This window comes from Papaver somniferum, chromosome 3 (genome assembly GCF_003573695.1).
Source record: "Papaver somniferum cultivar HN1 chromosome 3, ASM357369v1, whole genome shotgun sequence".
NCBI lineage: Eukaryota > Viridiplantae > Streptophyta > Magnoliopsida > Ranunculales > Papaveraceae > Papaver > Papaver somniferum.
Genome location: NC_039360.1, coordinates 121,065,027 through 121,078,238, shown reverse-complemented (window position 1 = coordinate 121,078,238; position 13,212 = coordinate 121,065,027). Strand labels below are relative to the sequence as shown.

The following is a 13,212-nucleotide window of genomic DNA, read 5'->3' as shown; positions in this document are numbered from 1 at the left end:
AAATTACTAATCTTTACAGAGGAGGTAACGCAAATTACCCCCAAAAATAAAAAAAAACACGTATAAGTTAGTGCTGGGTCAGCTAACTTGGAATAGACGGAGTTATTGGCGAGAAGAGCTTTTTCTAATTTCATTTCTGCAGGGGAGGCAACGCAAATTACCAATCTTTACGGGGGAGGTATCGCAAATTATCCCAAAGTTATTTTTCTTTGTAAAACAGATCATAGCTGAAAAGTTCTAGAGGAAAATTATTAGAAAATGAAAGATGTTGCTAAGTGCTCAACAAAGAATATAGTATCTGTGGGATTGAACTAACAGTAGACGTGGGAATGAGCTAATAGTAGACGTGGGAATGCATGAATAGAAGTTCTTCAATTAGACATGGCAGCAGCTACAACACAGCCGAGCGGCTATACGTTATCCTTAACAATCAAACCACGAGTTCTGATTATTAAGTTATCCCATAATAAGGTGATGGTTTGGTTATCCCGGTGGATCACTCACCCTAACAATGTTAACAAGGTGCTATGGTTCAAAAGAATATTGAGAAATAAATCGTTCACAAGTGAACCAATCCAAGAGATAGAAAAACTAGGTGGTATCAGTAAATAACTAAAACACCACCAACAACACAAAAAAGATAAAAAATGTATAGAACACAAAGTTGGGTAATATGGTTTGTTTAAGTGACTTCTTTTTTGTACTAGCTGTATGTACACTACATTTGAGAACCATAAGGGGTTTAACCAAAAGTAAATTATAAATTACAAAAGAAAAAAAAAATCTAAACAAAGGAATCGTGTAATTTTTTAACCAGGATTTGATTGTGTCAATTTTGGATCAATGGAATCCCCTTGAACCTCTAGATTGATAGAGTTCTAACCTACCTTTGGCCTCAGGCAATAGAGTTTCTACAGTAGCGTCTTGTATCATGTACCCTTGCTTAGATGACCATTCAAGAACTGTTAGTACTTCTGCTTGTGCGAGCGCCTCATTGTCTGGAACAGACAGAGCTATGTAACATAGTAGAATCAATGAGGGTATTTGAACCATTTGTTCCCCGAAGTATACTAGCTGTATCAAGTGCTTTGCTCCTCCTGCATTTATAATGGCCTTTGAGTGATCCACGTGGAGGTAATTCTCCGAGCAAGCGAACTTCGACAACGCGATTGCAGCTTCCCGAGAAACATCTGCTTCTCTCTCATCGAGTAACTTTACCAATGGCCCAATGATCCTTGTCTCTGTTGCTCTAAATGTTCTCGCCAAATTTCCCATTGCTCTCATACAAGGGATTAGAAGATCCGAATCAGCCTCTTGAATAATTCTCAGTAGTTGATCAAATACAGCCTTTGCAGCAGGCGAATTGGGTTTAAATGCAGACCTTCGAAGATCAGTATCATATTCAGCTACGCCAGCAATTTCCATCAATGCCATTGCAGAATTGTACTGAACATCATCCACTCCCTTCTCAAGAAGAACAGCAAAACATAGAAGTGCTCTTGATTCACAAATGCTTTTGCATATAGCGGAATTACCTTTAGCAAGATGCCAAAGGGCTTTTGCAGCCATTGCCTTCATGGTGGCTTTTGTAACAGGGTCTTCGAATTCCCTCCCTTTAATGCTAGTTCCAGCTAAATTAATATTTTGCTGGTGGGTATGTTTTGGGATTGGGTTGCTCTTGGTGTGGTGGTGTGGATTCGGTGGCTTGCTTTGCGGACCATGAGCTGATGGTTTGCTATTAGATTTAGTAATTGTGTTGTTAGCCATGGTATTAGCAACCACATTCTGCATTTGGTTAGGATTTTGGTTCCCCATAGGATGTGCGATCGTCTTTTCTTCGTCTTCATGTCCCTTGTTGTTGTTATTACTGACGTTGTTTCCAGCATTGTCATTATTTGCCATTACAAGTGAATGAATGGATTTGTGATTACTAGTAATAGCATACTTACTATGTTCTTGAACCGTCTCGAACGCGAGATGACTCACGAGTAAACGAATTATATTGTTCTGAGCAAAATGATCTTGGCATTTAGGATGATTAGCTGCAAGCTCAGAAACAGCCCAAGCCACCATCGACTGAACTTTCATAGGTCCTTCTTTGAGAATCTTAGCGAACACAGAACAAACACCAGCATGAATCATATTCTCGACGCTCTCAGGGTCACGACCGAGTAACCCGATCGCCCTCGCAGCATTTTCCTGACCTTCCAAACGACCTTCTTTAACCAATTTCAGTAACGGACCAACACCACCTTCTTCAATAATCAATTTCCCATACCTATCGTTATCACGAGCAAGAGAAACAAGAGAAGCAGCAGCATCGGACCGATCCTCAAGAGATCCTTTATAGAGGGTTGCAATTTGTTCCCAGATTAAACAGAGTATGGGCTCATTTGCAGCAATAGGAGGAAGACCAAGGTATTCATCATCTCGATCATCGCCTGAGGCAGAGACACGGAGAAGCCAAGAAACATCTCCAATTGAATTCTCCAGATTAGCAGACATCTTCTTGAACGAATTCGCAGGGATAATCGTAAAGAGACGTTTCATCCCATTTGCTCTGCATTTTTCAACAAGGAGATATGCTTTATCGAGGACTTGCTCGGTGTCGTCGATGATACGTCGTGTTGGACGTTCGTATAAGTCGGAGCTGGCTCGAGCTGCTTGTCTCAGAAGTCCGGCTAATTTTTCAGTTTTCGATTTAAGTTCTGCACATTCCTGTTTGAATGATTGAACATCGTCTGCCCATTTGGTGACTTGATCAGCCACTTGAATTGGTCTGGCTAGGATCTGCTTCACGATGTCTCCCATGGCTGCCCACCGGATTAGGAGCCAATTGAGAAACAAAGGGAAACAGATTAACACCAAGAGATAAATATGAAACTAAGAATCTGACAGAGAGTAAGTAGAAGAAGAAGAGGAAAACTCAATAGAAACCGATAAGAAGAAGAAGAAAGAGGGGGAAGAGGAGAAGGAAAACGTACGTACGACCTTTCTATTACTTGGTTTATTTTTTTCCGTTTAATTTTTTGATAGTATTGGAAAGGGTCCTTGAAAAACGGGAGAATTAAAGCGGTTAAACGTATTAACCGGAAATACATATTTTGCGATATTTATGTTTTATAATAATAATAATAATAAATGAATTCCAATTATAAAGAATCGATGGATGGATTGGTAGAGAGAATGTGGTGGGTTTGTCTTTGAGTTTGTTGTACAACAAAAATTTAGGGCATTGATTTTGGGGTTCATTCTTTATTTTTGGGAGAGAGAAGAAGAAGAAGGGAAAGACAGACAGAAGGTAATAAGGAAGCAAAAATAGGAAATGAAATAGCTGTCTTTCTTCTCTTCTTTTGGTTGTTGTTTTGAAGAGAGAGAGAGAGAACGCTTCATCCGCATTTATTCACGCTCTTTTAAGCTGTCTTTCGTTCTCTCTCTTAGACCTCTCTCTCATTTTTTTGATCTCTCTCTTCTCTTCTCTACTCTACTCTACTCTACACATTTCTCATTTTTCTTTCTAGGGTTAGGGTTTCTTTCTGTTTTGCTGATGAATTTTTCATTCCTCTTCCAAATCTAGAAATTGTTTTGTTTGTTTTCGTAAAACAGAAATTATTATTTTTATTTATTATTATGGTATTTTTCTTCTTAGATTTGTAATTTGAAATTCAAGAAGAAAGAAACAGGAAAAAACAAGGGCCAAAAACAGAAACTAAAGGAAGAAGAAGAAGAATATAGAAAGAGGGCGATCAGGTCCTCTTAGCGGGGAGGAGAAATGAGTGCTTCTAGGTTTATAAAGTGCGTCACTGTCGGAGATGGTGCTGTCGGTAAAACTTGCATGTTGATTTCCTACACCAGCAACACATTTCCCACGGTTTGTTTTCATTTTCCATCGCAGTTTTGTCTTTTGATTTTTAGGATCATTTTGATTTTATTTTGGGGTTTTCTTGAATGTTTGTGTACTAGCAGCCAGCTTATTTCCCCCTTTATCATGTGATGTGATACACATCTGTGTTTTCTGGTGACAGGATTATGTGCCGACTGTTTTTGACAATTTCAGTGCAAATGTGGTTGTAGATGGAAATACTGTTAACCTTGGATTATGGGATACTGCTGGTAACTAAATGACACAAATTTTATTTTAGTTTTCCATTTATACCATATGTCGTACAATCAAATGATCAATATGATACAATTCGGTGGCAGTGATTCGAGTTTTTAATTTATTCGACAGGTCAGGAGGATTATAATAGATTAAGACCTCTAAGTTATCGAGGTGCAGATGTTTTCCTGTTGGCATTCTCTCTCATTAGCAAGGCTAGCTATGAAAATGTTGCCAAGAAGGTGTGAAAATTGTTCACTCCAACTTATTTAAATTAGTAGATTTGGTTTTTGGAATATTTCTAATCCGTCCTTTGTCTTTTGGGTTCTAATTTTCCAGTGGATTCCTGAACTAAGGCATTATGCACCTGGTGTTCCAATTATTCTCGTGGGAACAAAGCTTGGTAAGTTCCTTGTTTGCCCCTTCTCTTTTCCATCTCATTTCCTTGATTGTCTCTCTTATCCATCAACTATTTGACGCTATTTATTAGCTGGGTGTTTTATTTTTTTGTTTTTGTTACTTGTTGAGATTATGGCGTTTCAAACTTAACCAACACATTGATATCTCATAATGTTGAATGTATCCACATGGAACATGGTGTTTCTGATGTCCATAGTGATCTAATCATTTTCAGCAGTTTATTAATTAGATGCTAAAGAACACCTTATAAACTTTGGATCAATAAATATATATGTGTGTGTGTTAGCACAGAAACTGCATCCAGTGGGGCCAAACCTTTTTTGTATAAATATAACTGTTTGCTAAGTACATGTCTTTGCAGCCCAATGAAGAGAAATTTTGGTAGGCCAATATAAGTTAATGCGTAAAGGATTGAATGGTATGGCTATGTTCTCGCTTCTTTAGGAGAGTGCTATTATTGTTGTTGCTGTTAGTGTTAGTGTTCTTATTGCTCTTATTCGGGCAGGTACTGATAACCCATTTTCTCAAATTCATGAAACCCCTTTTGTTATGTTGATCATCATCTCATAATTATCATCAAAACTATCTATCAAACATAGCCATTCTCATCCTTCCTTTTGCCATGCATTCAGCCTAGTGGGGAATGGCAAAGCAAAGTAGCAGTGGCACACTTTTTGAGCTTTGTCACTGAAGCTTAGATCCCATCCATAGTATTAAAATAGAAATGAATTGTGCCCATCTGCTAGAAGCTACGCCACGACTCCCAACTGGTAGTATTTTTCTGTTTAGCGCCATGCCCTTGGAAAAGACTACCACTTGAAAAAAAATGAAGTCCCAGGACGTCTCCTCAGAGAGGCGACAATCAAGAGCGTCGGTGTTGCTTTTAACCTGGACGTTGTTTGTGTGCCCTAGGATTCACAATCCATAATTTCAACTTATAAGGACTTCATTATAGGTTAAAGCAAAATATAGACTTCTACCTTGTCTGTTTATGATAATTTGCTAATATTTGGAGTATTGTTATATCTAACTCTTGGGCCTTGTGTTTGAACCCCGAGCAATGTCTTACACCTTGCCCCAAACAACATAGTCCGATACAGCCTAAGCATTCAACTAGTAATATCAAGAGACTGAAATCCTTTGGGAAACGAAATTGCCATGGATCTTAAAATTGATAATATGAACATATGAGCATCATGGCATGCTTCTTGGGAAGTCCACAAGGTTGAATATATGATGATCTCTGTACCCCCTGGGTCCAGAGAGAACTCTTTTGCACTAAATGTCAATACCATTTTGATATGGGCGTTAAATTTATGTTAGATGATATATCATTTCACTGTGATCCCTTCAATCCTTGCCGCCAAATAACCCAGTTTGATTTGTTGGAAGCCTTTATGCTCTTATGGCGACTGATGAGACTAGGTGGGTAATTAATACGTCTGTATAATACTTCTTTTGGTATTGACATATCAATCGATAACATAGGATATAACTGTGCTATTACTGAACAATTGATTTTGTTCACTAGTTTGGTTGAATTTGAGGATCAAGGTTTGGATGCGCAGCCCTGTCCTGGAATTGAGATATATCCTGGTGGTCATTTTTCCATGCTAGTTACTAGCTGATGTCTCTCTTATATCAATCAGTTGCTACTGTACATGTTAAAATCTAGCCTTTGTGGGTATTCCCACTGCCCCACCTTTTGGATTGTTAAAACTTCTGGTTATGCTGTTTCATTCTGTGGTTTCTTTTGCTTGTGTAAGCTATTTCCGCCAGATTGTTTTTCTTAATGTTCTTGATGTTTTTCCCCTGGTTTAGTTGCTTGTCAATCTTCTCTCTGGAAATCATGATTTCTCCTTTTCCCTAGTTGGTCAATTACATTTGGAATTTGAAACAGAGTCGAGTGTTGTCAGATTCTGATGTGTTTGAGAAAGATATGTTAATGTGTTTTTAATTGTTGTATTTGTGGCATGTAGATCTCCGGGATGATAAACAATTCTTTGTTGACCACCCTGGTGCCGTCCCTATTACTACAGCTCAGGTAAACCTTTTATTGTTTTGATGTGTGGTTCATCTCAAAAGAGCCTTACAGGAAGTCCTTATTTCTCAGCTGCTTTTTTCATTATTTGTTGAAGGGAGAGGAGTTAAAGAAGGTGATTGGAGCTCCTTACTATATTGAGTGTAGTTCTAAGACACAACAGGTAAAATCTGTTCTCTATTACATCTACCTGGGATTTCGGTTAGGACAGGGGTGAATGAGTAATGCAGACTCACACACTTTTATGGGTCTTTTGTTTTTTGCAGAATGTCAAGGCAGTCTTCGATGCAGCAATTAAGGTGGTGCTCCAGCCACCGAAGCAAAAGAAGAAGAAGAAAGCGCAAAAGGGAGGCTGCTCCATTTTGTGATTGAAAGGAAAAAAACCGTGGAAGGAAAAATTGAAAAAAGAATAACCAACTAATAGTCCATCTGGTCTTTCACTGTCATTGTCATTTTATTTTCCCCTCCTTGAGGAAACAACAGCAGGCAGGCGTTGTTAGTGTGCAGTGTCCGTCAACGAAGATGGGTACTTAAAAAAAGAGGAAGTGCTTATTGTGGAAAATGCAGGCATCAAATCAGGTGGTTGTGGCATTGTTTTCTTGCTTTTTCGTCTTTGTTGGTGACCTGTAACTGATGACGCATTACATTACGTAGTAACATGGAATACATTTCGTTCTTTACGTTTTATGTTTTAGATTTGTGTTCTAGGAAAGCAGCTTACTAAGAAACTACATGTGGTTGTGTTAAATTCGACATATCTTGTATACATTGTTGTTTAAAATTTGTTGGCAAGAAGACTTTGTTTGGCTTTTGGTTGGCTCCTTTGTCTATTATACTCTTCTGTATCTGTATATTTTCTTCTTTTAAATCGGTTTGTGTTTCCACAAATCAAAATCATGGCTATGGTCCGTATAGTTGAATGTGTTGTTGAGTTTCGGTTTAGTTTCCTGCAACTTGTGTTTTCTGAATTTGAGATTCACTCTTTTTACTTCTGATGGACCTGAATCCCGGATTGTCAAACTAATGGACTCAAGACTCCAGGATACTCTACTCACCCGAAGGACAAAAAAGAGTTCTCCAGTTAGGCAAGGCTAAGAAGGAATAATATCGTTTTCCTTCTCTTTTCCTTCTCTTTTCCTTCAGGATAAAATATATCTTCGATTTTAGAATTTTGAACAGACTCCGAACAGACGTGTGGTGTATGTATGGATTCCTTGGCTCTTCTTTCGGTTTCTCTTGCCCATAGTGGTAAGAATAACAATTAAAGGACGGCTAGAAAGAACGGTGTCCACTTGCAAGTGGATGTAAAGATTGTTAATTTGTTATTCTCGTCCAAACATCAAGTAGCACTAGAATTGTGATGAGAAACGAAGTTGCTGTTTGAATGGACCAACCATTAGGAAGTTAGGAACCATCCCACGGAGACGCCACTATTTGATTTGATTAGTTCCTTTCTCAAATATTTTTTTTTCAAACTTTGGTATAGGCATGATTTAGTAGAGGGGAGGCACTGTCCCTTTAGTTGGTCATGGATGTCCTAAAGGGGATGTAAATTGACTAGATTACCCTTTTCACCTTAAATCAACCAAAATCAAATCAATTTTTTTTAAACCTAATGAATCAGAAAAAATCAAACCAGTTTTTTTTTTCATCTTCTTCTTCATCTTCTCTTCTCCTCCATCAACTGTAACCTCCATTAAAACTGGAAATTTCATCGTCTTCGATTAATCAGCGATTCGAAAATTAATCAAGTGTAATGACTTATATGAGGTATATTATGAAAAACCCAGTTAGGGTTTAGTTTATTTTGTTCGATTTAAGTTTAGTTTCTATCAGAAATTAGGGTTTTAGGTGAAAATTCAAATTCAAATTTCTGGGTTTATGTGAGCTACGGTTGATTTTAACTCTATTACGAACTGTAACTGGAGAATTTGATGTTGTTACGGTTGGTAATAGTTCAATTACCAACCGTATGTTCTTATATCTGAAAATTTTCTTCAGTTACGGTTGGTAACCATTTTTATTTACCAATCGTAACTGAGTTACGGTTGGTATCGAGCATTTGGTTACCGGCCGTAACTGGTTTTACAATTGGGTTTTTCCCCAAATTTAACCAGTTACGGTTGGTAGTTCCATCTTTTACGAACCGTAACTATGAATTACGGTTGGTTACGAGCGAAATGCCAACCATAATTAGCCCTTAAAATGTAAGAAATTGAATTTTTTTTACGTATTTGAGCAACAAAAAGCTAGTTGGGACTAATTTAGAAGTATACCTTGTCATTTTCAGGCATTGGGTTTTCACTTTGTTGGTTAATTTCTTCAATTGATTGAGATTGACCTTCACTTTAGGTTAAAACTTCTCTACCATCTCCAAACTTTTTTTTTTAAACTCTAAAATCTGATTTTGTTTTGATTTTGAGTTAATATAAGTGAATTTAATCATTAACATTAAACTTGATTATCATCCCTAAACTAGGTTATCAATTATGAGGGTTAATTTGTCATATCCAATTTTTTGATAAGGGACACCTTGAATGATCGTGTAATGATACTTTTGTCTTATTAGAATGCCGCCACACTACCAAACCATGCCGCCCTATACCAAGGTTGTTTTTTTTGGAATAATAAACACTGGTCCTACTTCTTCAACATTCTCTGCCTTCAATTTCTTTATTGGAAGAGAAAGAGAATCCATCGTGTGGACCTTAACTTTCCCATTTCATTCGATACTGTGGTCTTCAGTTTGCACCACCACCGCCACCAGCTAGCACTAGCGCAAGCATCTTGACGATATTTTCTATCGTTTATTGGTTTTATAAATACATTCTTATAATCCTCCTCTTCTTGTTGGAGTTTAAAACTGTGATATCTCAGATAGTTACTTGTAGAGAACTGAAGCTAGCAATTATAAACTATCAGCATCTCGACTAATGGCTTCAAAGAGAATAATCAAGGAGCTCAAAGATTTGCAGAGAGATCCACCTACTTCATGCAGTGCAGGTCCAGTTGCAGATGACATGTTTCACTGGCAAGCAACCATCATCGGCCCTAATGACAGCCCTTACTCCGGTGGCGTTTTCCTTGTAACCATCTACTTCCCTCCCGATTACCCTTTCAAGCCTCCTAAGGTACTGACTACATGTCTTTCACAAAATCTCTCTGCATATACATTTGTTGATTGATCTGTATCTTGATGGCATACTTCACGGATATATACTGCAGGTTGCCTTCAGGACAAAGGTGTTTCATCCAAACATCAACAGCAACGGAAACATCTGCTTGGACATACTAAAGGAGCAGTGGAGTCCGGCTCTCACTATTTCGAAGGTTCTTCTCTCCATATGCTCACTTCTGACGGATCCGAACCCTGATGACCCGCTTGTTCCTGAAATTGCACACATGTGCAAGACGGACAAACTGCGATACGATTCCACTGCAAGAAACTGGACTCAAAAATATGCGATGATGGGTTGAAAGTCGAGAAGCATGTCATGTTTATTGAACTCCTTTCAACAGCAGCAGCCAACAAAGAAATAATGACTTTATCCGGTCTAGCTTTAAAGCTTTTTAAATTTGTTCTTAAATTTTATTTACCTAATTGAAAGCATCCTTCTAATCAATATATCCATCTCCTAGTGAGATAGTTTTCACTGGGAAAACCAAATGATTTTCTGATTCTGTTTCTGTTGTTCATGCAAAAACTGAACCACCATGTTAACTTGGTCCTGGGACGAAGCAAGAACCATCCATTGACTGGTTTAGACAGCATCAGGATTTAAACTCATTATCGTTACTATTGCTTTCAATAATACGAAAACAACAAACAATTGATTTCTTTTCTGTGAAACGAATACATCATGGAAACATCGTGAGCAATATTTGGGACTGATCACCATTTTCTTTATAACCGACTAACTTCTTCCTAATCCTATTAACTTAATAAAAGAATCATGGTAAGTAAATGATCCCAGAGAAGTAGCCAAAATACTTGGCTACAGAATTGGGCAGTACACAGCAGCCAGGACATGAAAAAAGAATTAGACACAATTAGTTAGTCTATAACAATTTTTAGTATGGGATAGTATAAGGTAAAGCATACATATCAGCATCAGCCAGGTAACAAGCAGATGGCCACAGTCCTGGTGAAACCATAGGCTTCTCCTCAACACTACTAGTAGCTTTAACCCTTTTTGATGAGGCTAGTTTGTGTCTGTCGTACGCTGTTTGTTTTGAACCAAATAGCCAATCTTGATCATCCAAGTCAGTGCAGCACACTGCCAGACTCTGGGAAGGAGGAGTCCAGTTCTCAATTAAATTTCTGTACTGTGTATCCTCCACTGTATCAAGAAAGCAACTCTCATCAAAGCAATTGGTTCTTGCCATAGCAGCTGTTTCAGTGCTTTTGTGTTTTGTTAGTAAAACCTCAGTTGTTCCTGAGGTAGAACACAGCTGTGACGAGACTGATCTACAAGAGTTGTTATCATCAATCCCATTTTGCACAACTCCCTCAAGTCTTTCAGAAGTACAACAAGAAGACTTTTCAACCATGCTGGATGGCGGTAGTACCACTATCTGGTTCTTATTATCCTTGTTTTTAGACAGCGACAAGCGGAATCGAAGCACATTCCCTTCATTCAATCAACCGATAGAGTTTTTGATAGAATGTCAGAGCACATATAAGAAGCATAACAGGCACGGGCAACAAGCAGTAGGAGAGCCTTCTCCCAAAATACAAAAACGTACACACACTCACCAAGGTTAGGCACTGGTATATGCGTCCTTTTCCTTTTCCTGCTGTCCTGGGAGCTATCAGAAATGTCGCCGAGATTCTGAAGGCTAGCAGGTTGGTCGTGCTCTTCAGTAAGGCCGCTTTTCTCCACCTCCTCCTCGTCATCTTCTCTTCTCTTTGGATGGTTGCGTCCATTATGGTCTATCTTACTCCCTTCATCTTTGCACCTCTCCTTATGAGTGTGTTCCTTATTCTCAAACTCACTGTTTACCCTGATGTTTTGCACTTTCTTCTTTTTCTCCTTCTTTTCTCTGTTCTCCCTCTTCCTTTCTTTCTTCCTCACTTTCTCTGTCTCCTCTCTCTGGAGAGTCAAATCACCAGAGCAACCATCAATTTTCAAAGATGACAACTAAGGAAGACGAAAAACACATCCAAGAACAACCCACGAGGCATATATTGAACACATATTCAATTAGCATGCAACACAATGTGATGTGCAACTCCATATCAATTCAGTTGTTAAATTATATGCTCAATATAATCAAAACAGCTTCGTGTCATCAGCATTCTGCTAAGTTTTGTTTAACGGGGTCAAATATATTAGTAAAGAAAACCTAAAGACCACAAAAGAGGCCATAAGCATACTCAAGTATGCCTCCGAATCTAACCAATTGTTTCTCATGCCCTGAACAAGTGTCGGTAGCATGAGTATTTCTAGGCATATTACAACACCCAATGGCTGTAAATTGTTAAACAAATAAGGATACTAATTCAGTTAGGCAAAAACCCTGAATCAAGCTAGCTAGATTGCTAGTAAACGGCATTTTGTCACAAATAATATTTAATAAAATAAACACACAAAGATTAATCACAATTAAATACAAGTTACAATAAAACAATGGAATTGATTTCTTACATACATCTCATCTGTGCTCTTTTTCTTTTCTTTTCTTTTTCTTTTTTTTTTTTTTTTTTTTTTTGCTTTTGAGGGTTAGAACATTAACAGTGTTCAGATTCATACAAAAAAAATACAAAAAAAAATCTAAAAAACTCTTAACAAACCTTCTTAATGGATTCATCTTTCATCGTTAAGAAGAGTGATTTTTCATCACCCTTCTTCTTTCTTATTTCAGATTCAAGAAGAAAAGGCGGTGGGTATGGATAACATCTAGACATCTCTCAATCAAATCTGAAACGCTCTACAAAGGTCAACCGAATCCAAACACAAGACAACTATCCCAAAGACCAAACTCCAAACCAACAGACAGAAAAGAAGTAGAAGAGCCCTTTCTCTACCTCTAGATCTCCCGTCTTCTCACTGTGGATGGATGGAGGCGGAAAGAGTGAAAGAAAGGAAGAGTAAAGCACTATTTATAGATAGATTTAGGGGAATAGGGATCACGAAAAATTCTTCTATAGGCACCGAACACCAATAGGCAGCCCTTATGGGGTCGCCTGATGCGTACACAAGAAAACAGCCCCGAGGTTCGTTAGAGCAAGTCCGATGGGACTACCCAAATCTCATAATTTGCTTATCCATGTGGATGGTTAAATTCAATTTTGGGCAGTGGTAAACAGCAAGCACACGAATGAGCAAATTAACCTATGGAGACCCGTTTTTACAATAGGGAAACCAATCTTCAAATCAGATCACTGAATGGGTTCAAGACTACGAGCATTTCCTAATTTTTCTTTGTTCTTTATCGTGGTTAGAATCTTAAACGCAAGCTGGATTAATGCACGTTTCAATAAGTTAGATCCGTAGGATTTACCTGATAGACGCATTTATGTGTCTAATACACCTCATTTGTATATATTGTTAGTGCTCGATATCGTATTTATTTGGTTATTTTATTTATTTGTAGGTGTTTTTGGAAGAATAAGACTTTGTGGCGAAATTGGCTAAAAATATGGCATTTG

At 38.0% G+C, this 13,212-nt stretch overlaps 4 protein-coding genes across 5 annotated transcripts; 2 read left to right on the top strand and 2 right to left on the bottom strand.

The window, feature by feature from the left end:
- Nucleotides 1–664: 664 nt before the first annotated feature.
- On the bottom strand, nt 665–3,017 carry LOC113357192. The gene has a single exon (XM_026600519.1). It carries the CDS (start codon nt 2,809–2,811, stop codon nt 841–843), a length of 1,971 nt encoding a protein of 656 aa, XP_026456304.1. The 5' UTR covers nt 2,812–3,017; the 3' UTR covers nt 665–840.
- Nucleotides 3,018–3,168: 151 nt separating this feature from the next.
- LOC113357193 (rac-like GTP-binding protein 6) lies at nt 3,169–7,379 on the top strand. 2 transcript variants are annotated; one of them, XM_026600522.1, is made up of 8 exons: nt 3,169–3,301; nt 3,650–3,871; nt 4,026–4,113; nt 4,232–4,341; nt 4,439–4,502; nt 6,499–6,563; nt 6,658–6,723; nt 6,827–7,379. In XM_026600522.1, exons 2-8 carry the CDS (start codon nt 3,773–3,775, stop codon nt 6,926–6,928), a joined length of 594 nt encoding a protein of 197 aa, XP_026456307.1. In that variant the 5' UTR covers nt 3,169–3,301; nt 3,650–3,772; the 3' UTR covers nt 6,929–7,379. The 2 variants fall into 2 exon arrangements, with proteins under 2 accessions (XP_026456307.1, XP_026456305.1); XM_026600520.1 differs by having other exon boundaries at nt 3,169–3,871.
- Nucleotides 7,380–9,373: 1,994 nt separating this feature from the next.
- LOC113357191 (ubiquitin-conjugating enzyme E2 28-like) lies at nt 9,374–10,227 on the top strand. The gene is made up of 2 exons (XM_026600518.1): nt 9,374–9,691; nt 9,786–10,227. Exons 1-2 carry the CDS (start codon nt 9,494–9,496, stop codon nt 10,035–10,037), a joined length of 450 nt encoding a protein of 149 aa, XP_026456303.1. The 5' UTR covers nt 9,374–9,493; the 3' UTR covers nt 10,038–10,227.
- A 142-nt stretch (nt 10,228–10,369) lies between these two features.
- LOC113357189 (histone-lysine N-methyltransferase, H3 lysine-79 specific-like) lies at nt 10,370–12,631 on the bottom strand. Its single transcript, XM_026600517.1, has 3 exons — nt 12,355–12,631; nt 11,317–11,653; nt 10,370–11,191 (listed from the first exon to the last, which is right to left on the bottom strand). The coding sequence occupies exons 1-3, from the start codon at nt 12,466–12,468 to the stop codon at nt 10,632–10,634; spliced, it is 1,011 nt and encodes a 336-aa protein (XP_026456302.1). The 5' UTR covers nt 12,469–12,631; the 3' UTR covers nt 10,370–10,631.
- Between the last annotated feature and the right edge of the window lie 581 nt (nt 12,632–13,212).